Source organism: Bipolaris sorokiniana (assembly GCF_000338995.1).
Source record: "Bipolaris sorokiniana ND90Pr unplaced genomic scaffold COCSAscaffold_1, whole genome shotgun sequence".
Taxonomy (NCBI): domain Eukaryota; kingdom Fungi; phylum Ascomycota; class Dothideomycetes; order Pleosporales; family Pleosporaceae; genus Bipolaris; species Bipolaris sorokiniana.
The window spans coordinates 503,480-524,627 of NW_006911895.1; the positions used below are offsets into that span (position 1 = coordinate 503,480).

Sequence of the window (21,148 nt, forward strand, 5' to 3'; positions counted from 1 at the left end):
GCTCTTGAACTTGGGCACCACAGGTGGGTCTGGAGCCGAGGCCTGTCCCAACTACATCACGTATTCCCAGCCACGCCGGCACTGTTGCATAGTCGTCTTGACCTCTTGTGCTCTTGTTTGTTGTGCTATATTCGTTACGCATACCTGTCATAAACATGCCATGGCCAGCCTCCTAAATACAGCCCGGAGACGATACCCGTTGTGATATCATAGACCTGTGACTAATGACGTCTTGTCCTACAAGATGAGGCCTTCTTTCACCCTTCTATCGCCATATACACTCCCAGCCGATAATAGGGAGACCCTCGTGTTCCTGACACTGGGTTGAGATACCAATGCTATGCGATTATAGCAACCAGGGCTATAGCAAGCAAGGCTTCGCTGCCAGTCTTGTCATCCGCCATGACACTGTTCTTATTCCAGCAGAGTGATCAAAAGCCGTTATGAGATAACTCACTCACATACTCCGTGTATCGCTACTGTCGTATGACCATACCATCTCCATTGAAAGTGGGGAGATGTATACTGTCTCCCGGGGAAAACGTCTTGTCGGGAGGCACGTTAATCTCCAATCGGCCTTCCAAACTTTGTTCAGGAGATCGCCTTCAATCTACCCAGCGCCACATTCTCCACATGCTCCATTCGACCCCCGTCTGCATACCCATATGACAAGAGCGCGGGAGTATCCGATCGCTTCATGGAAGCCCCACCAGGACTTGGTTTTCCCTCGAACTTCTCTACATGCCTTGGTCTGGAAATGAGACTAGTATCGCTCACGGCCCTGTGGCGTCTACTTCCTGTTGCGTCATTGAGGTCGTGCGTGCTCCAGTTTGCACGGTGCAAGCGGGCTGCTCGCGGTAGTAAGCTCGAGTATGAGGCTTGTGATTGGAAGCTGCCTGCTCTGCTACGCTCTAGCTGAGATCTCGGCGAATCTGAGACTAAAGTGCGATTTGGAGATAGTACTGGCTGGGATGGGTAAGGGACTTGGGAGACTTCCTCCATGAATTCGATGTCTTCATCTTCGATCTTGGCCACTCGCGGTACTTGCTTGACTTCAAAGTATGGGGTTCTCGCGACACCCGTTATGATATACTCTGTGCCTGGGCGCTTTCTCCATCGCGGAGAATCTTGCTCTGCAAGAGCCATGTTCTCAAAGTATTTCTCGCGGGTTGCAGTCCAACTCTTTGGCTTCATTTCTGCATGGTCTCGTGATATCGACATGTAACTCAAAACCGCGCCAATCAGAATAAGTATCATGACGGCAATAGTCAAAAGGCCTTGAATAACAATGATGACGATCCCAATCACTGTCGCAGTAATGCGGGCGATACCGAAACGCGGATTAAAGGCTGCAGAAAATGCTGTAGTAGTAACCTTGCTGAAGCCGAGGAGATATATCGCTATTACATTTGGACGTTGTCCTTCAAATGGCTGGAGGAGAATAAAAGTAACGAACGCAACTATCTCGATTGCCAGTAGACCAAAAACCTGCACAGTAGGCTGACTGGAGGCCCCAGCAAGGAAAGCGGCTCGGAAGAATTCATAGAGCAACCAGACCACAAAGAACCACCAACGGCTTTTTCTGTAACGAGATACAAGCCATCCGAACTTCGCTGTATATTCTTCGTCGGAATGAATCGACGGCAAGTCCGCCATGGCATGTATTCTCCACCATAGAACAGAGCCAACACACACTGTGTCTCTCAAAGGCGGGTCTCCGCTACTCCTTGAGATACTGTACCACGGTATCACCTTAAGTAGTCGATGCTTTGATACGTTAATCCGATCTGGCTCAAACACATATCCTCTGAGACGCAACCTGGAAAAGCAAGCACACGCAGCAACGCTACCGAGTCCAAGCACTACAGTCACAAAGACTATGCAGGTGATACCGATGGTTTCTGGTGATGCTGGCAAGGAAAGCTGAGATATGGAGAGGAAAATTATTGCGAAGAAGCTGATAAAAAGGATGCGTAGTAGCGTTGCAGCAATGTATGCGAGGTAATGGCTTCGGAAGTACTTGAGGCGATTCTGACGTACAATGTGGAGACTGGTCAATATCTCGATGGTTGCTTTCAGAGTGAGAATTGAGATAATGGCGCATACGGTTAGGAACAGAAGCCAGAGGAGCCCGGTCATGAAGGCGTTGCGTGCTGGGATTCGCTGCATCGCAAGTGTACCTGCAAACCCGGAGTAGTCGCCCGGAAGTGGTAATCCAGGCTTGACTTGCTTTCCGTCGTACTTGAATCCACTGCTGACATTGGTCAGGTAACGCTTCTTGACAGTGTTCTGGAAACCGAGCTCTGTGGGCAGAGCATCCGGTCCATATATCCCATGAATATTAACTCCCCTCCCAATATACGGATCGCTTTGACCCGTGCCAGCAGCACGAGTCCATACCTCGTCCCCCTCTTTCAAGCCGATAAACCCATTAATAATACTCTGCATCGGCTCGTAGCATATCATTCCCCCAGCCCAAGCATAATTACTCCAAAAAGCCACTAGAACACTCGGCCAATCCATCTCAAGCGCTCCGCTAAAGAAAATATGATGCCACACGGAAAGCACAACGGAGACCGACATTGAATGTGCATAATGCATCCGCATACTGAGCACATCAGCGCCGCACGCAGCTGTAGCAAACGACGAAGTGATCGCTGCCAGCGTGAAACCCCCCAGAACAGCCCCGACGCAGTACTGATGTCGAAACGTCCACCCATTCGTAATCCCCGCAGCAAGCCACCCAACTTCGCTCTTCGTCGCATTTGCAAACAAGCGTATCACAGCCTGCCCCTCGAAGTCCGGAATGCTGAGTGCCAGCTCGGGGATTTCTGCTACGTCATCTGCGCTAATGTGTATGATACCCGCGGCTTTGATGGGCGTCCCAGGCCGGACGGGACACGCGCTTTTCAACAATTATTAGTGATGTTTTCTTGATGGGAGACAAGGGGTGATTTTACCTCCAGATGTTCGCGTCACAGGGGTTAAATGTGAAATCGAATCTGCTCTCGCCGTATGCAAAGACGCCGATGTTGAGCATGACGTGGTCTTGTAACGTCGCCTCTCCTCGTAGATGAAACATGATTGTCATGTTGTCTTTGTAGTACGCTGCATCAAAGCGAGTGATATTGATGGCGCTGTTGCCGAGGCAGTCTGCGTAGTCGGTCGTGTAGAGGAATGGTTGGCGGTCGTCTCGGACGAGTGTACGGATGCCGTTGATTGTTGCTCGTACATATTCGATTTGGTTGGCGGCGGTGAAGGTGCTGGGTAGGATAAGGGATAGGTAAATTGGTAGCAGAAAGGTGGTGCGCTGTTGTATGCGCATACTGACGTGGGTGGTGGTATATTCAGATTATGGAGCGTGTAGACCGTAAACTGTGGGCGAAAGCTTTATGGAAGCTGAGTAGTTTCTTGTATGTATGCTTGTTTGTTCGCTGTAGTGTTATAGTTGCGTTCGGAAGAGTCTCAGTTCTTTGGCATGTTTATGGATCAGTGTAGAAGAAAAGCGAGCAAACTAAATACAGAGTGAAGGTAGTATCGTTGGGATGGCACCATGCCTCAATATGGGTTGTGCTATCTGGAACAAGTCTTTGAAAGCAGGAGCATTTATTATGAGTTAGGAGCATCTTCCAAGCTCTTTCCAGCCTAATCAATGTACAAGGATTGTTTGGCATTGAAAAACTCTGGCAACCCCGTAAACTTCTAAAACGAGCGTGTACTGAGAAAACAGTTTCCACATAGTGCGCACATCAAAGCTCCCGATTGATTTATGGCTCAACATAAAATTAAACGCATGTTGTTGAGACAGGGGTAGGTGCATTTCAAAACTCGCTCTTCGCTCGTGGGTATCTCATTGTGCACATCGGATTACCGACTCTGCGCTACTGCGCTCCCAAATTTTCCGTCATACCTTCTATCAATTCAATCACAATTTGCCAAAAGTGCCTTTAGCTTTTACACACAACTCCCCCTTGATATTCTCAAGGGTCGCAATGATCTCCTGATTGGAAGCCTGTGGCTTCTTTGTGAGGTCCTTCTTTGGTGACAGCCATGCCAACCAGCTCTTTGTAGGTTCAGATTCCGGCTCAGGTGGTGGTTCAGACTGTGGCAGATCAGGTTTGGAGAAAGCAGCGCGTATGACGTAGAAATCGAGGCTGTGCGTAGGTTTCGCGTAGGTCAAGGAAAGAGAGTCGGGGCGATGGACTGGTTCTGGATACTCTCGTCAGTGAAAAACCTGGGTGTGAAATGGGGTACAAATGCATTATTATACATACCAACAAGTCCATCTGGACCCTTCGCCATTCTCGCAAAAATCTCCTCAAAGATAGTCGCTATAGCCCCTCCATGCGCGACGCCTGGCCAGCCACTCAGTCCTCCTCCAATCCATACCACCGCCACCATCTCTCTGGTCTCGGCATTCCAAAATGCCCTCTGCACTCCCAGTCCCCTTGCCCCGCCCATAGTACCCAAAACGCCTTTCTTCCCGTCATTCTCCCTACCGAAATCTAAATCCAGCTCCAGCCATCCTTTGTAAGCTGATATCTTCCGACTTCCGGGAGCAGGTGCAGACGTCAATCCTGGTCCTGACCGGAGGGCAGTATCGGTGTGTAGGTTGTATGATTGCGATCGGAGTGATTGTACAATCTCCAGAGCGTCAACGTCGCGGCTGAGGGAATCAAGGATTAGGTCATCATCTGGCGAACCGGGCTCAGGAAGACCGAGCGGCGCAGCGAAATGGCGGGCACCCATGCCAGTTGTTATTCCTAGGGCGAGGATGCTGGCGTACCACAGGTAGGACCAGCGGATGCGGGATTGGAGGGGAAGCTCGAGGATTTGGGCATTGCGGGAGTGGCGGACGAATTGGCGCGAAGCCCGACAAGGCGCTGTGAAAGGAGTGCGATTGAGGAAGATGCGCGCTCGAGACATATTTTGTATTCTTGATTGCAGATATCGCAGTCGGTGATAGTTGGGACGGAACCTTGAGCTGGTGACAAGGATTAGTTCACCGAGGCTCAACCTTAGCGGCTTGGCACTTATGGTGCCTCGACTTGTGAGCGGCATTATTCCGCCATACTACACACCCAGATGCATTGTGTTGGAAGCACTCAATTCAAGTATACATGAGCATTAAACATTGGATATTGCTACCTCTTATACATGTCGAACCATATCAATATACATCATCACGACTGCTCCTTTTCTGGCTTTCCTGCCTGTTGTTTATCATCCACTAGCATAATGTCCAATGCCCTCATGTCAACATCGTGGAACATGCGAACCTACACAGTTTATTAGCTACATTCTAACCCCGACTAATCAATCATACAGCATACATTCATACCCAATAAATCGGGTCCAGTCTCTTCAAGTTGCCACATTCTTGGGTCAAACCAAACCGCGCTCCCACAGTTTGCGCAAAACTTGTGCAGATTTCTTTTCATCCCAAAAGAATAGTCTCTTAGCATATCTTCACCGCTCTTTATGTGTAGCTGCGACCTCTCGGGATATACTAGCAAGTAACCGTTGCGAGTGCAGATGCTGCAGTTGCACGATACGACCTTCCACTGGGGTAGTGGTGGGGAGAGAAGGACCGAGTACTGTACGATACCGCAGTGGCAACTTGCCGGGTAGGTTTGACAGTTGTCTGGATCAAACTTAGGTAGAGATGGTTTGGTGCCTTGTGAGTCGGTCATGATGATGGCTGGTGGTGGTGCAAAGGTGGGGTTCAGAGGGTAGTCGAGAGTACAGCCAGTAAATCTCTCCTCGGGTGAAGCGCATACTACATATATTGCCTTCAATATAGGCACGAGGGCATAAACGGAACGGAAATCGCCGTTTTCGACGGAAGCTATGCTCAAGACTGTAGGTGATCAACAACGAGGAGCGGTGGCCTTGTTTACAAAAAGTCTCCGTCTCCGGAATCCGGCGAGCAAATGTCTCCGAGGCCGTCATAAAGAAATTGAGGGCGCAGAGGAAAATCGTGAGATTAAAAGATTATGGTACTGTCATTGAGAATACACCCGAGTCATGACCTAGCCAGCTTCTTCATAAGAAAACCTGACTTGAAAAATTTAATTCGACAGCTAGACGACTCTAAACGGATACTAACCAACCTTATTTGCTCATATTAAATACAATTCAAGTTAATTATCGCCTGGCATCACACTACGGTTCATAGTATAGAGTAGACTACAACGAGGTTCCGCGTAACAATTGTTTCTCCATTTACAGGCCACAACGCGTCAACTTTCGAATCTCTCACCCTTTATAACACGAATGACCAGGATGGAAAGCATGTTTGAATGGAAATTCTAAGCAAGAATTCACGGAGAACATGAAAATGTGAGACGTAATATATAGATTGAAAACTTGCAAAGTCATATACCCACCGTGTACATTTTGATTAAATCACTGCCGCGACAACCAAAAGTCCCCACACCAATCACTATCCTCATGCCAAAAAAGCCCATTTTCCTACCCAAGCACCTATTCCCAATCACCATACTTACACAAACTTACCTCTTCACTGCGTCAGCCCCCCAATCTCGTCCGACCACCTCCTATATCTTGTACAACCACATTCCCCCACCCACATCCCAAAAAACAGCTCGTACGACACCGCATCTCCAAAATGCAAGAGGTAAGAAGAGACAGAAAAGAGAGTCGGTAAGTTCCACCGCTTTCAGTTACGAACATCAGCCCACAAAATCCAACTCATTGCCTCAATTTCCCACCGATTTCCACCCCAGTCTTACATACCAATCCTGTGTTACCAGTTGTTCTGTCTCCGACTCGCAGAAAAAACGCCAGAGGCGCACATTTCTTTGAGATGCGATTGGTTGCACGGTATACGCACTAGTGGAGCTGGGAGTCATTGTTGTACGGCGGAGAAGAGGGCTTGACTGGGGCTGCTGGGCTTGTGTGATATGAGAGCCATGGGCTCTGATTCGTGTCTTAGGTCGGAGATGCTATGCTGGGGCGGGTGGTGGTATCCGAGGACTTGGGCTGGGTGTGTGGGACAGAGGGGGGTGGGTTGGTGTGAGGGTTGCTTGACTATTTGTGGGAGCGGAGATGAGGGTTTTGGTGTTAGGGTTTCACTAGGTATTTCGAGACTAGTCCCTGTGAAATTGAGTAAATTTGGAAGAAATGATCGTAACAAAGCTGCGAAAGTCGGCGAAGGAGATGTTTACCTTGCATAGAAAACGGGAAACTCCGTGTGTGTCTTTCGTGATGATGTTATGAACGATGGGTGAAGAAAAGTCATGAAAAACAGACCACATTAGTCAGTGAAGGGCACTACCCAGAAACAAGACTTTAAGAAGTCATTCCCAACATACACAGGAATTTGTTTCTACGCCACCTGTTTATTCTATGGAAGTGATCACAATTCTCTTGACTAGTCTCTCAGGTTACAAAATTACATATTTTGGTTTATATCACGTTGGTACTTCAGTCATTTAAGCTAACATTCTGAAAGACCTAAGATAAGATGTAGCATTACAAGATATTGAGTGCATGGTTTCAGAGCAGCCAGTTCAATTTTGACAGCTCAACTTTCACTAGAATCATCTCATAGTTGTTCCTACAGAGTGAACCATGTCGCCATTATGTGGAAATATTCATGTATTCTTCTTAACTATCTTCAAATGTGCCAATGCCATCATCATGGTGATATGTGATAGAAACATGATAAAACTCCAGTGCAAGGTCGCTTTTCTCGCCAGTAATAGGATTTGACAAGAAGTAGCCTAGAAGACCTCCTGTTCGATCTTGCAATTCGTATTTAGAGATACTCAACTTAGTATGTATCGCCACCTCACGACTGAACTCGACCGTCAACTGAACTCGATCATGGTAGTGTGATCGAGGCATGTCACCAAGAATCCAGTACAACATTCCAAATCCTTGCGAAAGCAACTACAGAATCTATATGAGACTGAGTCTGAGCTTCAAAAGTCTGATACAATGCGTTGCCCTTGTCTATCTTTGCGTTCGCGACATCATCTACAATGCCGACTTCCGCCTCAAGGCCTCTTATCAGAATAATAACAACGTATTGATAATTCCTCGATATCGATGCCTATCGCCCCAGCCTCACTCCAGCCGCCAAAAGTAAACACAGATATTCAAAACAGCATAAGCTCCAGAGTAGGGTGCCATGTTCGTACATACTCATCGATCCGATTCCGAGTCCATGCGTCTCCTTCCTTCCTTTGTACTGGAAACAAAATCTGGATCAGCCAAGTCGTAATTGCTCCACCGGAAGAAAATCCGTCATCAAATCGGCACCTTGCCCATCAAACGGCATGCACAAGGGTACTGCAGGTGTAAAACCTGTTACCGGCAAGTAGACCACCATCGCGAAAGCGAACCCCACGGACGAAAAAGCGAAGTCAGAAAAAAGCAATTTTAGACGCTCTTGCACTGCAACTGCACCGGCATGACGTGCTCATGATACATATCGTTAATGCCGACATCACTCCAATCCAAGATTTAGTGATCAAGGGAATGTAGGGCAAGGGGGGCAATGAGCGCTTGCTTGGAAAAAAAAGAATACAAAGCGACATGGAAAGAAGAAGAAAGAAAACAAGCGAACAAAATAAAAGAGCGGGTTCAGTCAAAAGCAACAGCCTCTTAACTGGACCCTGTATAGGATTTAGGGTGATGGAAAGCAAAAAGGCCGTACCGCAATGGCAGGAAGCATGCAGCCCAAAAAACCAAATTAGATGTTCATGACGGAACCTGAAGAAGGTACGGGAAGATACGTACGATAGCCGAAGCCAAAAGCAAACGGCCGCATTTCTTTTCCCTTGATCCCCTCTCCCCCGTCCATCTTATCTCTTTCCTTTTTCCCATGCACAGCGTGCATGCACGTCTAACTTGCTTCTTTCCTTCGCGCTAGAAAGGAGGGGGGAGGAGGGAGAGAGAAGGAAGAGAGAGGGGGATCAAGGACAATGCGTGCGACGCAACGTTTCGGAAGGTAAAAAGCAACCTTTCCAAACAAGCAAAGAAAAAACATCACAGAAGAAGCAAAAAGACAGTATATCCCACATACCCGTTTCAACCAATCCCTCACCTTAAGCAAAAAACAAACAAACTGCGCAGCAACAGAAGCCCGGAGCTTACCCGTCCCGTTCCCTTCTTTCTCGCCTTTTCGCGGGGAGAGCACACACACCCTTCCCCTTCCACCCCTTCTTTCCAAACCGACCGGTAAAGTAGCTTAGATTCCCACCAACCCCCCCTAGTGGCATCCGAAACATGGCACTCTTTCCAGAAATCGCTCAGATCTTATTTTTTTTTCTTCTTCTTTTCGCGATATCGGCAATCACAAGTCGCTACATGACCCAGAAGATTCCGTGTAAGTAGTCAACACCGCTTTTTTCCTTTGCTTTGGCCATGGCCATTGATCTTTTACAATCAGCTTGGAAAGGCCCCAAAAAATAAAATAAAAGAAGCAGATGAATATGGGCCCCACTATTTTTTTTGGTTGTTGCCCATTCAGATACAGGCGATGGTAGATGTAGCGAAGATCAAGGCCGATACGAGGTGCAGTGATTGATTGTTTTCTTCTTTGGGTAGTTTTTGACTTGCTTCTTGTGCTGTTCAGCGTATACCTACCTTTACGCGGGATTGGGGCGTTTTTTGAGAGGGGGGATGGTAACGTCATATAGACAGTGCGGTGGCGCCTTTTGGCTGGCGCCTGGGCTTGGACTTGGGGCTTGTCCTGAGGCATTGTGGGCTGCAGTTTGTTTAATTTGTGAGTCTAGCTTCATGTGACGTAAATGGGATTTTGAAATGGCAGATTCAAGGCTCGGAGTGAGCAGGCTACTGTCCACCTAGGGAGACGGGGGGAATCCGTATGAGTCTGTCAACGCTGTACAGCTCAAAGACAGCTGTATCTTCTGAAATGCGGCATGCCCAATCAAGTGATAAAATATGATTTTACAAACACAGAGAACGACAGGTTGGAATGAATGTGACGTTACAAGCGCAACAAGCGTAACTATGAGCCTACCAGCCTGTTTTCTCATAGTAACTTACCCGAAAAAAACATACTGGAAACCGCAATAGAATCGATTAGAGTAGAAATTCACTCAGTTTTCAAGCTCCCACACCACATCAGATCCATCTGTTATGACAGACAACTAAATAAGGCAAAGAAAAAAAGTTGCGTCTGAAAGACAATCAGCACACTCACCTGCCATCCAAACACCAAAATAACATACGGCAATCACTACCAGCGCTTACAGCTGATGTGACGTGTCTGCCTACTTTTCTTCGCATTAAAAACCCGATTCGGCAAGTACGTAAACGCAATACAGGGAAGCGTTAACTCAGAGTGGGGAGGGGGCCTAATAGTCAGCACAGGTCTACAAGCGACAACAAAATCTCCCCTCCCCCCTGTAAGGCATTCGTGTATGTATGTGTGTCACGATGGATTGCATAGCACGCCAGACAGGTTCAGCCTGACGCAACTAGATCGGTCTCGCCATGGAAACCTCACTGTGCTGCGATTTGGATAGTCTATGCCAGAGCGGTAACTCGGTTTCCCGCCTCAAGCTAAGTAATGCTCGATTCCAAATGCGTTCTCGTCTTATCGAAGCAAGTGGCGATCCGATCTGGAGGGAGGAACTCGATGAACAAGTTGCTCATAACACTGCAACTCTTCAACATGGCCAGACAAGCTGGACACGTGTTCAACGTATAGATCGATGCGAGACTGGGTCCTGTGACGTTGAATTCTGTTACGGTAAGTCAAGTGTGACTGTAACATTGCCGACTCCGCTCAGGTAAGCCTGCATCCATTCAAGCTTGACACTTACGCCCCGTCCTGCTTCTTCTTCTATCCAAAGGCGCAAGCGCAGATGATCAATACAGATATGCATATTCTTAGCAAAGTGAGACAAACTGTGGGTATCAAAGCAAAAGTAAGGAAGAAAAAACCCTTGCTTGATCAGTTGTTCTGGGCTCCACCGTTGTCGTATCCTCCTCTGAGCTAATCGAGGAAGTACCGGGTTGGCGTCTCTCTTTCTCCAAGTCCGAAACACTGGGGATGTAAGCTGAGTGTACATACACACTCAACACATAAATTGGTTAGAAACAGGGCAAGGTTATCAACACCAGTATCTTATGTTTAAGCGGAGCAGCTAGTCTTCTGACTTTTCTATAAAGCCGAAAAGGGACTCTTTCTCCCTCTTGCGGCATAAAGGAGACCCGAAAAGAGCTCTTATCGGTCTGGCCCCTCATCAGCATCAAAGTTTGTCATAGCCTGTTGGGTGACAAACTGCGTGCGGAAAGTTTTATCTGTAGTCGCCAGGCAGCACAGCCCATCAGCTCACCTCTCTATACGGAATACCGCCGGGAAAGGCCAACTTTGTTGCTTTGCATGTTCCAATTATGGGATGCCGTAGTCATTGGTATTCGCCATCGCCAAAGATTTGAAGAATAAAGAAAGCGCCTTGTTCGAATGGGGATGAAGCTGGACAGCTTGCATTGGACAGAGCCACCTTCCGAAGCGCCATGTACACAGTAGTGCGGTCAACGCGCCCGCCGCCGCCGCCGCAAGCCCACTTGATGATTGTGTGCCGTGTTCCTTGGCAATCCTTCTCTACCTGACGCCCGACGATGAGTGAGTTGCAGCAACGAAAGCCAGCCACTCTGACAAACAAGCATACCAAGCGAAAGCAGGGCCAAAATGGCCCCCGAATAGCCGGGACCAACGAGCGCCAAGGCGTGGATGGAGGTCAGACGGCGTGCTCTGGTTGTAGTCATGGTGTTTGGGGCTAACCTTGCTGCACGTCAAATGTAAGCTGCAGTAATTACAAGCAGCCATCCTTGGACACTGGTACACGGGACTAGCGATCTCACAAGGAATACTAGTTATTGCTTGTGTAGATATGTAATCATCACAGCATGGCAATTTCCTTGTACCTGCCACACATAAGCAACTAACTCTAATAATGTTACACTCAGCGACATGTATGCGCTCTCACGAGGTAGCTAAGCAAATTTTCACCCGGCAAACTGAGACATGACTTGTTGAGGAAGCGTGGGAAGATTGCAAAAACGGTGACAGAAATGGAAAAAGCAAAAACAGTTTTTCGCTAATTGGATGAGTTGGGCCCCTCTTGCATATGCAGAGTGAGTTGTAGCATCAGGCCAGGTCGGTTTGATATTATGTCGCCTCAACCTAAGCGTAGTCCAACCACTCTCTAGTGCGATGGCGTTGCGTGCGCGCGTGCGTAGAGTAGGAGCAGATGAGCTTCGTCGAGATAGTACTGAGAAGATGGCGTCAGGGTATGCACCTTTTCACGAGAATGGATGGATGAAACCGAGAGAGTGATATGGGCTGCTCATGATTGGTCCAGGCTACCCGGCAGCGTGTGGAGAGCTGGTCGGCATTCCCAAGGCCGACCCAGACCATTGGCGGAGATTTTGCAGACTGCGCGCTTGTCCACCAATATGGATGCACGAACAGCCGAGAAGGATTTGGCTGTCGCCTCGATGACCGACAGCCAAGCGACTACTACATGTTTGGGCGAATAGCGTTTCACCTGTGCATGCTATTTTGTTGACAGATATTGTGTCAGCGCCCCTCCACTGCGCACCTGGACACCTCATCTAGATGCAACTCATCAGGTGTTCTTTAGACCCATGATGGAACAAAACTTGCATGGGCGAGTCGGAAATAGCCGTCTTCTGGCTGGACCGTCCGGAAGTGGGCAAAAGACTCGGCAACGGCAGTCAACTGGTGACCAAAGCGGATTATCCTCCGACGACAGCAAAATGTCGTACAACGGTGTACCCTGTGTACATCATCGATCAGTGGCGCACTTGCCAGACGGGAAGGCTTTTGCGGGCGTTTAGCTTAGCGGGCATGATAAGTGGTGCGTCCTGGTTCAGGCAAAGAACAAGGTGGCTGGCAAAGATCAGCGAGATCCTGGGTGCGGAGTTGAGATGATGGCGTCCGCCACACAGACGTATGGTTGAGGGTATGCCTTTGATGCAGGTACGGTCTTAGCAGACCGGATGCGATGCCGGCACATACAAAGCTTGGGCTTGTATGTATTCGCGGCATGGCCTTGACTCCGACATGAACGTAATGGGCACGTACGCAGCTTTTGCTCGGGGAAATCAGCAGGCGTGCGGCGAGTTTTTGCCGGCAATTGGGGGGAAAAGGGAGGGAGAGAGGCCAGGCTGAGCCGGGCGGCCTGCGCGGCAGTGGAAGCATGCTGCCAATCGGTCCCGGATAGAGAAGAGATTGAAACTAGCGCTCGTGAGCGGGCTGACCAAGACTAGTAATCATATCATGGCCGTGTTGGAAGCGTTCCAGAGCGGTTAGAAGCGACAAAACAAGTATGCAGGTTGGTGGGAGCTGGCCTAAACGTAGTTTGACACAGGTCGAGCTGGGTAGAGCAGGGGGAGGCGAGGCGAACCCGAGCCCTAGCCCTAGTTGCGAATTGGTAGTGGAAATCTTGAGGCCCAAACCTTGGGTTGTTTTCTTTCGGCTGCATCACGCAGGAGACGAAGCTATTGAGTCCAGAGCTGGAAACTTTAGTAACGTGGGGGGGTACAGGACGTCATTTCACAGCGACTCAGTCATGCAAGCAGGTAATTGTCAACACGCCGGCCAGTCTGACTGGTGCAATATACTCCCTTAGCCGGTGTGACCCGTGACGAGGCCGCGGCCGCGAACACAACAAGCAACACACATGTATACACACGCGCGCGCAATGAGAATGGTGGTGGTGACGACGGCCCATGTATAAGCAATGGGCCCTGGAGTCGTTCTTTGAGGAGGCTGCAGAGGGCTTGGAAAGAAGCGCACTGGTGAAGCCCAGCACGCTGGCTGCCATGACTGTGCTGAGGCGGGTGGGCTTGCGGGCGGTGGGAGAGGAGGTGCGGCTCACAACGTGGCCGCCGCAGCCTTCGGATGCGGACTGGATGCGAAGCGAGAGCGAGAGCGGTTTTGCTTTTGGCAATTCAGGCAGTGCGTCAACAGAGATCCAGGGGGGCGGTTAGGGCGTCGTGGGCGTCATGGGCACAGGTAGGCGTCGTCGGCTAGAGGAATAAGACTCCGGACCTGGGATGGGTGGACTTGGCGGTGACGGGGAAGGGGGGCCAGCTGGTTACGCTAAAGCCAGACGCTGAACTGGGTCTTGCAACCCGCGTGTTATCAAGGGCTAGAGAGATGTGGGGCCACGGGCACCCCGAACGCCTGAGACGCTTGTGCAGAGAGATCGGTAGGGTAGAACGGGCGGGACCTCTAGCGTAGCCAGCTCGGCGGGGGAGGCCGTTGATCTGGCTTGACGGGTGGCCGATTAGGGGGGAGGGGAAGGCCGTCACGTCGGGAGGCATGGTGGATGGAGGAAGGGAGGGGGGAGCGATGTGACGAGCTGGCGGCGCCGTGTGGAAGCAAATGCCCACTCTACTAGCTGGCGGCCTTGGAGGCAGTCGAGCGAGCAGTCATTTAGATGGGGCGGGCAAGGCTGGTGACAGGCGGGCGGATGATGACATGACGATGTGTAGTAGTGGGGTTCAGATTTGTCCAGGGCGCTGAGAGGGGGGCACTGGCTGCCTGGCTGCCTGGTTGGAGCGAGTGCGAGAGCGTGCAGATGCGTCCATAGTGCACACTCTACTGTACGTACTCGTACTCGTACTGTACTCTACTCTGCAGTAGATGCAAACAAGCACAAGCGCGTTGGAGCAGCCAAGCGAGACGATGCGTTGAAAGGTTGCTGGCGCTCAAGGCTCCAGACCCCCGTTCAGCCGTCAAGAGCGTTGCAGGTGGGAGAGGGAGGGTGTGGGTGTGGGTGGGTGGGTGGGTGGGTGGATGTGTGTTGGTACAGCCGATCAAGCGAATCAGGAAACCTACTCCGGTTTCGCTTATCCGCGTACGTGATTGGCTGTGGACATCTAGGATTAGACCCAACCTCGCATCCCCATCACAGTGACAAAACACGCTGAGAGATGAAAGGGAGCATGCCGTCTTGCGTGCGATGCGCTGCGCTGCGCAGCCCTGGACATGTGTTGTTTTCTTTTTTACCTTTTTTGCAACACTCGGCTGCACCGCCCCTGTCGATATCCGGCATCCCCAGCATAGGCGGATACATGGGCGTGTGCGTGTGCTTGGATACATCTGTCTATCCATTTATACACGGGCAACTATGTACGTACATAATCGTACTATGGTACGTATTATACGTACGTACGTAGGCACTTGCGGGGCTTGCCCACGTTGCGACGCCCACGGCAACCCGACAGTGTACAGTACGAGGAGCCGGACAAGGCCCCGCGGCTACGCCATCTGTGTGCGCTTGGCCCTGCAGCACGCCTGAGCTAGTCGTCGCAGCGGCTGCCCCAAAACAATGGTCTGTGGCATCAGCCTTCCAGCGCCAGCACGGGGCCTGCCATTATCCAGACGAACCCAGAGTCGGATCGACCGCGGAGTCGTCCCCGGTTCCTTGTTCCTCTCTTGTTCCGCCAGCTGGTCAAACCAGGCCGCCGGGAAAGGCCCTTTGGCGAGGCGGGCTGCACCTAGCCTTGATTCGACGTGACTGCACAGCACAGGGACAAAGTGACAGGTATATGCATGCCTCAAGCAGCATCACCACCACTACTACTACTACTACTACTACTACTACTACTACTACTACTACTACTACTACTACTACTACTACTACTACTACTACTACCACCACCACCACCGACAGCATTGCAGGTGGGTACAAGGCCAGCAGCAGTGACGGGCGTGTATGTGTATGTGTATGTGTGTGTGTGTGCCTGCGCAGCGCCCGGTAGTCTGTCGCTGTTGGCTGGGCCGGCACCAATCCCATCATAGGCCCCCCAGGCGACGGCAGCAGACGCGCGCAAAAACAATGGGCCGGAAACGTATAGCCAATGCACCTCCACGTGGAAAGGCGCCCATCTAGGAAGAATGTACGACGGCACTGGGTTGCGAGTGGTGAGGGACGAGATTGAGGCGGACAGGGACCCAGGCTGCTGCTTATTCCACCTTGCCCTTTGCAGGCGCACACGTGCCCTAAGCAATATACCATTTCGCCTAATTTTAGACCGTCACCCACTGCTGCTCCGCCCAATGGCTTCGCTCTCGATGCCATCACCAGCCTTCCGCAATGACGCTCCGACCCTCATGCGATGGCTCCGCAATTCATGTCTTTTCCCACTATCCCTACCCTATAACCTACAGGGAACGGGTATCGCGTCGATCGGCTGCTTGGCATCCATACACCCACCCCCATCTTACCTCGAAACACACATGCTCAAGCGTCTTCGGCAGCCCATCACTGCAATCATGTGCAGCTGGCCGTCATGCTCCATCTCGGCTAGCCTGGGCCCGTTTTCCACAGCGCCATTTCGTCAGCTAACATGAGAAAGCGGTAAAAGCACGGCCGCAGGTCTGGTCGCCGAACTGGACCACCCGCAGGGATGCTTCTCCTCCAGCTGCACTTTGTTTCTCGCTCGCCAGACACACACACGCGCACACCCATACCCACCGGACTTGACGCTGAGCCCTGGGGATTGTGATTGTGCAGCGTCATGGATGGCCGACGTCTGCTACAGACTGGAGCGCTCCTGTCCACTCGCCTAGCGCTCCCATGCCCCCATCTGCACATCACGACGATCCCTCTGGCCAAGTCTGGTAGCACTGCTAGCTAACGGCCATTGGCCCTTCACAAACGGCGGGCTTGAGCAAAGGGGGGAAAGGTTATCGTAGAGTTTTGGCTTTGTCTCTCTGACCACCCCTCCGGGCGCTCCTTGGGCCAGACCGCGTCCGTGCGCCATCAGGCTCTCCCAGGTCCCCTTGGCGCCAGTCCCGATGCATATTACACTCGCTCTGAGGGTGCTCCTGACCCTTGGTACTGGGGGGAGGGGGAGACAAAAGCACTCCGCCGTGTGTCTGTCTCTTGTCGTGCCGCAAGCCTGGGTCAGGAGAGCCGCATGTCCACCCAAATTTGTCCACTCGCGCCACCCGCCCGTCGTCTTGTGCCAGCATCAAACAATTCCCCTCACGTCCATCCCCCTCCCCCCACCCCTCGGCAGCCTGCGCTGCCCATCATAGTGACCATCATCCAGCATCATCACCAATATTAGTGAATGTGCTGACAGAACGTCCATTCGCTCTGCGGTCCGGCGCAAGCCATGAGCTCGCCCACTTTGCTGGTCCAAGCCGTCCCGCAAGCCAGCAGGACTTACTCCGACAGATGGTCTGCCGACAGGGTCTGGCTATGGTAGGAGCTTTCACCCCCTGGTCATGCATTACTGTGTGCGGCCCCATGTTCGTCTAGCTCTCTAAATTGAGTCTGAACGGTGTGGGTTTATTATTCATTCGTCGCATTGCTTCTGCCGTGCCTCGTTTGCATTGCCTTATTGTGACAAAGTGCGTCTCTGAGTAGCGCTCCCGCACCCTCACCTGAGGCTAGCTTTTGGGCTGATTCTTCATCTCCCATCCCGATCCAGATCACCCTCAAAAGGCTTGGACGGTCCCTATCGCCTGGTTGAGCCCTTGATAGTGCAAAAGCCCCAGCGCGCCAGTCAGCCACGCGAGCCCACCCACCCTGACAACCCTAGCCTGCCGTACATATACGTAAAGACCCAGCGCTCTCCACTCGCTCGCGGTAACAAAGCCTTCTTAGTCCACCCAGGTTCCAGCCTTCTCCGCCATCGCTCCTTCCTAGGGCGCCCAGGTCTTGAGCTTAACAAGGAGTGATCGCCACTCCACACGCCTCCAGCCTCCAACTCCACCATCAACCACCACTACCACTGCCAAACACTTGACGAGGCTCACCTTTGCTCCCCGCCAAAGTATCAGTGCATCACCCTTCTCCAACCCACAACACAGCCTCTTTGCAACGCCGCTGCAGACTACGTTGATTGTGACTACCTCTTGTCGTCTCCATACTCATCTGGAATCACACGCCACCATCCATAGCCTTGGATTCAAGTACCAACGGAGAACACAGAGCCAGTCCGGAGCATTCCCCAATCAGTGTCGAACTACAACACCAGTACAGTCAGAGCACATGAGCTACTGTCGTTGAACCCAAAACCCTCATACACAGATACTGTGTGACACCCCAGGTAGCACTACATCTGCGCAACCAGGAAATCGGGCCCTACCGAACACTTCGTGTTAGACATCAACCACAGTTCCACGAGAATCTGCTTTTGCTCTCTTGTACGCCCTTACTTCTCGACCTGAGACGACGAGCAACACTAACAAGTCGCAGCGACTGAGACTTGGTGAAATTCTTACAGCCAGACGTGTGTACCTTGGTATTACCGTTTGCCTCAATCAGCGCAGGTACCATTGCTCGGACCATTCGTTTCTACTACAGCATCTCGAAAGGGCTCGGACCAGTCGTTAGCCCTCGGACACATCGACAGACTAGAATTGGCGCACCACTGCCATTCTACAGACCAACAGGACATTTGTGTACTTTAGAGGGGTTCTTTCTACAAGTTCCCTTTTCCTTCACTGCCTGCCTATCATCAGCTCTTTGTCCCCCTTGGACTTGAGCCCCTGATTTTCCCCACTACGCCCTTGAGCTTCAAGCTGCCTATTATCCTCCGTGGACTCGCAGCCTTTACGTGGTCCGTATTGGTCTAATCTTGACCATTACACCACTCAGCCATTTGTAGCGTCGCCGCTGCAATATCCCCCAAGTTCTCCTCCATCCGAAGCAGGTAGGTCTTGTTGACCTACCCGGAACACAACCGCCAACGTGGCTGCTGCCGTGGCTCATCCGTCTTCCATGCATCCTGGGTCTGACCCAATGGGTGCGCCTCCTAGCTTTGCAGCGCGGAGACCTCACGCCCAGCAACTCGGCAGTTTTGAGCTGCCACCGCCACCGATGCACAAATATCCTTTCAGCAACACTATTACCACTTCACAGTCGCAACAGGCTCCAGTCACTATTGCCAGCGTTGGCAACCTCCTGACTCCGCCAAACACTAATCACAGTGACGTGATAAGCTCAACTGGAGTTTCAGCAGCTGGCTCACACTATTCCACAGCAATGGCCTATTCCAACGGCCAATACATCTACTCTCCGCCTGCGCAAGCATCAGCTGCGCAGTATGGCTATCAGGCTGCGCATCACCAGCAGAACCAATACGGACAGGCCCGAGGAGGTATGTTCGCTCCATCGCGTGGTGAGGGCCAGCTTGGACGACAGGACTCACTAGGCAAAGGGCTGAACCCGCCACCATATGAAATGACCCAGCAACTTCCACCTTTTACGCCTTCGTCCAACGGATCAAGCATGCCTTCTATCTCTACACAGCATCATCACCATCAGCAGATGATGGGTAATCAAACCCCCGTCTCCTCTTCGGGACCACAGCAGTCGCCTGCTCTCAGCCAGGACTCGTTCAGGCCGCCTCAGCCCCCAACCCCTACCTACAGCTACCACAACTCAGGAACACCCCAACACTCAAACTTTCCCTACTCGACTGGACCATCGCCAACTTTGAGTCAGCAGCAGAGCCCCATCAGCGCTGGTGGTTCGATGCAGCGCATGTCGCCAGCTGTGTCGCAGGGTCCGATCCCATCGATCCCATCCAACAACCCAGCGCACTCTCCCTACCAATACCAGCAAAGGCCATCTTTGCAGTATAGAGGAGGCCAAGCGCCTGTCTTTTCTAACGTTCAGAACCCCGCCGGAGGCCTTGCACTTGTTGGACACCCCGGCATGATGTCTGGTTTCAACAGTGGACACGCTGCGCAGATGCCCCACTTCATGGGACATCCCCAGCACCAACCACCAACTGCCAACGATCGTCCATTCAAGTGTGATCAGTGCCCACAGAGCTTCAACAGGAACCATGATCTGAAGCGTCACAAGAGGATCCATCTCGCCGTCAAGCCCTTCCCTTGTAACCACTGTGATAAGAGTTTCTCCAGGAAAGATGCGCTCAAGGTATGTTTTTTTCTCTAGACACTATTGTTTGTGTAAACAGACTGCTAACGCATTTGTACAGAGACACATCCTTGTTAAAGGCTGCGGAAAGGTCGTCGGCGAAAACGACACCAAGCGCGAAAGTCACTCTCCGCGGGCAGAAGATCTGAAATCCCACTCGTAATCCGTCTCGCGGTTCGCGGCTTCATCCAGAAGTCCCTTTCGGCCTTTTTACTTCACTTCTATTGTATTATCTATACCCTCTTATACGGAATTCCCCTCTGAGGTTTCGGTGTATACCTCTCATACGGGAAGCACGGTTGCTGCGGTTGAGCAAAGCATTCTGGTCACGACTTGTCATGGTATTCATGTTTTTTACGGGAAAGTTACACCCCTGGGACATGTATGGGAGTTTTACATGTCGTTTTTTATGCGCGTTCATCTTCCCTGTTTATGTTACGTCTACTTGGTATCGTTTTTTTTTCCTTTCATCTCTGTCTTTGTGTGGAGCGCGTATACCTCTTGGTCATTTTGGATGTTTCTCGGTCTTGGGTCGGGTCAGACTCTGTATCTATCAGGTATATCATGTATGCAGCGGGGGATGTATGTGTTCGTGTCTGCTCGATTTGCGTTTCTCTTAGCCAGTCGCTGAGTGTTTGTTCTGTTTGGGGCTTTGTACGAATGAGGAAGGTTTCCTAACGGAGTGGGACGCGCGTTTGAGGAAGGTTCATATCTGCCATGTTGGGCCGTAATGTTTGCAAAAAAAGGGATAGGAATATACGCCCCACTGCTTTTTTTCTTCGCATCGCAAGCAACATCATCTTGTCACATTTTTCACAGTGCATATATACATGTGTATGATCAGCGCAAGCAACAAATGAATTTTTAAATGCATAATTTCCCGATATACAGCTATCTCGATATTTATTATGTTCATCTATGCAGTGAATCACCTTGCACCGTGCGTCTGTGCTCACGTTCACGATTCGCATCGCAGAGGGCTAGAGTAAGCGTGGAGTTGTAACAGGTGGGTGGGGCAGGGGGTATATCACTACATGCAATATTTCCCTAATAAAGTCGACTCCGCATGTTAATCAAACCTTCTTTTACCTGTTTCCTTGTGCCCAGGACCGGCCCGGTTGTACAGCGCACCCATGAACCCGGGCAAGGAATGGAGATCGCGACGGCATGTCCCGCGCCTTAAGTTGGGGAGGGAACGATCTGCG

At 51.1% G+C, this 21,148-nt stretch overlaps 7 protein-coding genes across 7 annotated transcripts; 1 reads left to right on the top strand and 6 right to left on the bottom strand.

Moving 5' to 3' along the window:
• Positions 1-591: 591 nt before the first annotated feature.
• On the bottom strand, positions 592-3,325 carry COCSADRAFT_21384 (uncharacterized protein; the record flags this gene model as incomplete). The annotated part of the gene is made up of 2 exons (XM_007695865.1): positions 592-2,905; positions 2,961-3,325. 2 exons carry the CDS (start codon positions 3,323-3,325, stop codon positions 592-594), a joined length of 2,679 nt encoding a protein of 892 aa, XP_007694055.1.
• Positions 3,326-3,668: 343 nt separating this feature from the next.
• COCSADRAFT_31887 (uncharacterized protein) lies at positions 3,669-4,958 on the bottom strand. The gene is made up of 2 exons (XM_007695951.1): positions 4,275-4,958; positions 3,669-4,209 (listed from the first exon to the last, which is right to left on the bottom strand). Exons 1-2 carry the CDS (start codon positions 4,924-4,926, stop codon positions 3,926-3,928), a joined length of 936 nt encoding a protein of 311 aa, XP_007694141.1. The 5' UTR covers positions 4,927-4,958; the 3' UTR covers positions 3,669-3,925.
• A 225-nt stretch (positions 4,959-5,183) lies between these two features.
• COCSADRAFT_194988 (uncharacterized protein) lies at positions 5,184-5,718 on the bottom strand (the record flags this gene model as incomplete). The annotated part of the gene is made up of 2 exons (XM_007696353.1): positions 5,334-5,718; positions 5,184-5,189 (listed from the first exon to the last, which is right to left on the bottom strand). The coding sequence occupies exons 1-2, from the start codon at positions 5,691-5,693 to the stop codon at positions 5,184-5,186; spliced, it is 366 nt and encodes a 121-aa protein (XP_007694543.1). The 5' UTR covers positions 5,694-5,718.
• Positions 5,719-9,052: 3,334 nt separating this feature from the next.
• COCSADRAFT_31888 (uncharacterized protein) lies at positions 9,053-9,852 on the bottom strand. Its single transcript, XM_007695952.1, has one exon. The coding sequence runs from the start codon at positions 9,731-9,733 to the stop codon at positions 9,326-9,328; it is 408 nt and encodes a 135-aa protein (XP_007694142.1). The 5' UTR covers positions 9,734-9,852; the 3' UTR covers positions 9,053-9,325.
• A 2,892-nt stretch (positions 9,853-12,744) lies between these two features.
• COCSADRAFT_206543 (uncharacterized protein) lies at positions 12,745-13,412 on the bottom strand. Its single transcript, XM_007696354.1, has one exon. It carries the CDS (start codon positions 13,229-13,231, stop codon positions 12,869-12,871), a length of 363 nt encoding a protein of 120 aa, XP_007694544.1. The 5' UTR covers positions 13,232-13,412; the 3' UTR covers positions 12,745-12,868.
• Positions 13,413-16,608: 3,196 nt separating this feature from the next.
• COCSADRAFT_77540 (uncharacterized protein) lies at positions 16,609-16,854 on the bottom strand (the record flags this gene model as incomplete). Its single annotated transcript, XM_007696355.1, has 1 exon — positions 16,609-16,854. A coding segment is annotated over one exon (246 nt), but the record flags the coding sequence as incomplete, so codon positions are not given.
• A 1,426-nt stretch (positions 16,855-18,280) lies between these two features.
• On the top strand, positions 18,281-20,217 carry COCSADRAFT_206558 (uncharacterized protein). Its single transcript, XM_007696356.1, has 2 exons — positions 18,281-19,943; positions 20,005-20,217. Exons 1-2 carry the CDS (start codon positions 18,777-18,779, stop codon positions 20,104-20,106), a joined length of 1,269 nt encoding a protein of 422 aa, XP_007694546.1. The 5' UTR covers positions 18,281-18,776; the 3' UTR covers positions 20,107-20,217.
• The last annotated feature ends 931 nt before the right edge of the window (positions 20,218-21,148 follow it).

Bases quoted from the DNA above. Each gene is read 5' to 3' on its own strand.
- COCSADRAFT_206543 (XM_007696354.1), bottom strand. From the start codon at position 13,231: ATGCTTCCACTGCCGCGCAGGCCGCCCGGCTCAGCCTGGCCTCTCTCC.
- COCSADRAFT_206558 (XM_007696356.1), top strand. From the start codon at position 18,777: ATGCATCCTGGGTCTGACCCAATGGGTGCGCCTCCTAGCTTTGCAGCG. The intron at 19,944-20,004 runs GTATGTTTTTTT...GCATTTGTACAG, and splicing joins CCAGGAAAGATGCGCTCAAG to AGACACATCCTTGTTAAAGG.
- COCSADRAFT_31888 (XM_007695952.1), bottom strand. From the start codon at position 9,733: ATGCCTCAGGACAAGCCCCAAGTCCAAGCCCAGGCGCCAGCCAAAAGG.
- COCSADRAFT_31887 (XM_007695951.1), bottom strand. From the start codon at position 4,926: ATGTCTCGAGCGCGCATCTTCCTCAATCGCACTCCTTTCACAGCGCCT. The intron at 4,210-4,274 runs GTATGTATAATA...GAGAGTATCCAG, and splicing joins GGGTCCAGATGGACTTGTTG to AACCAGTCCATCGCCCCGAC.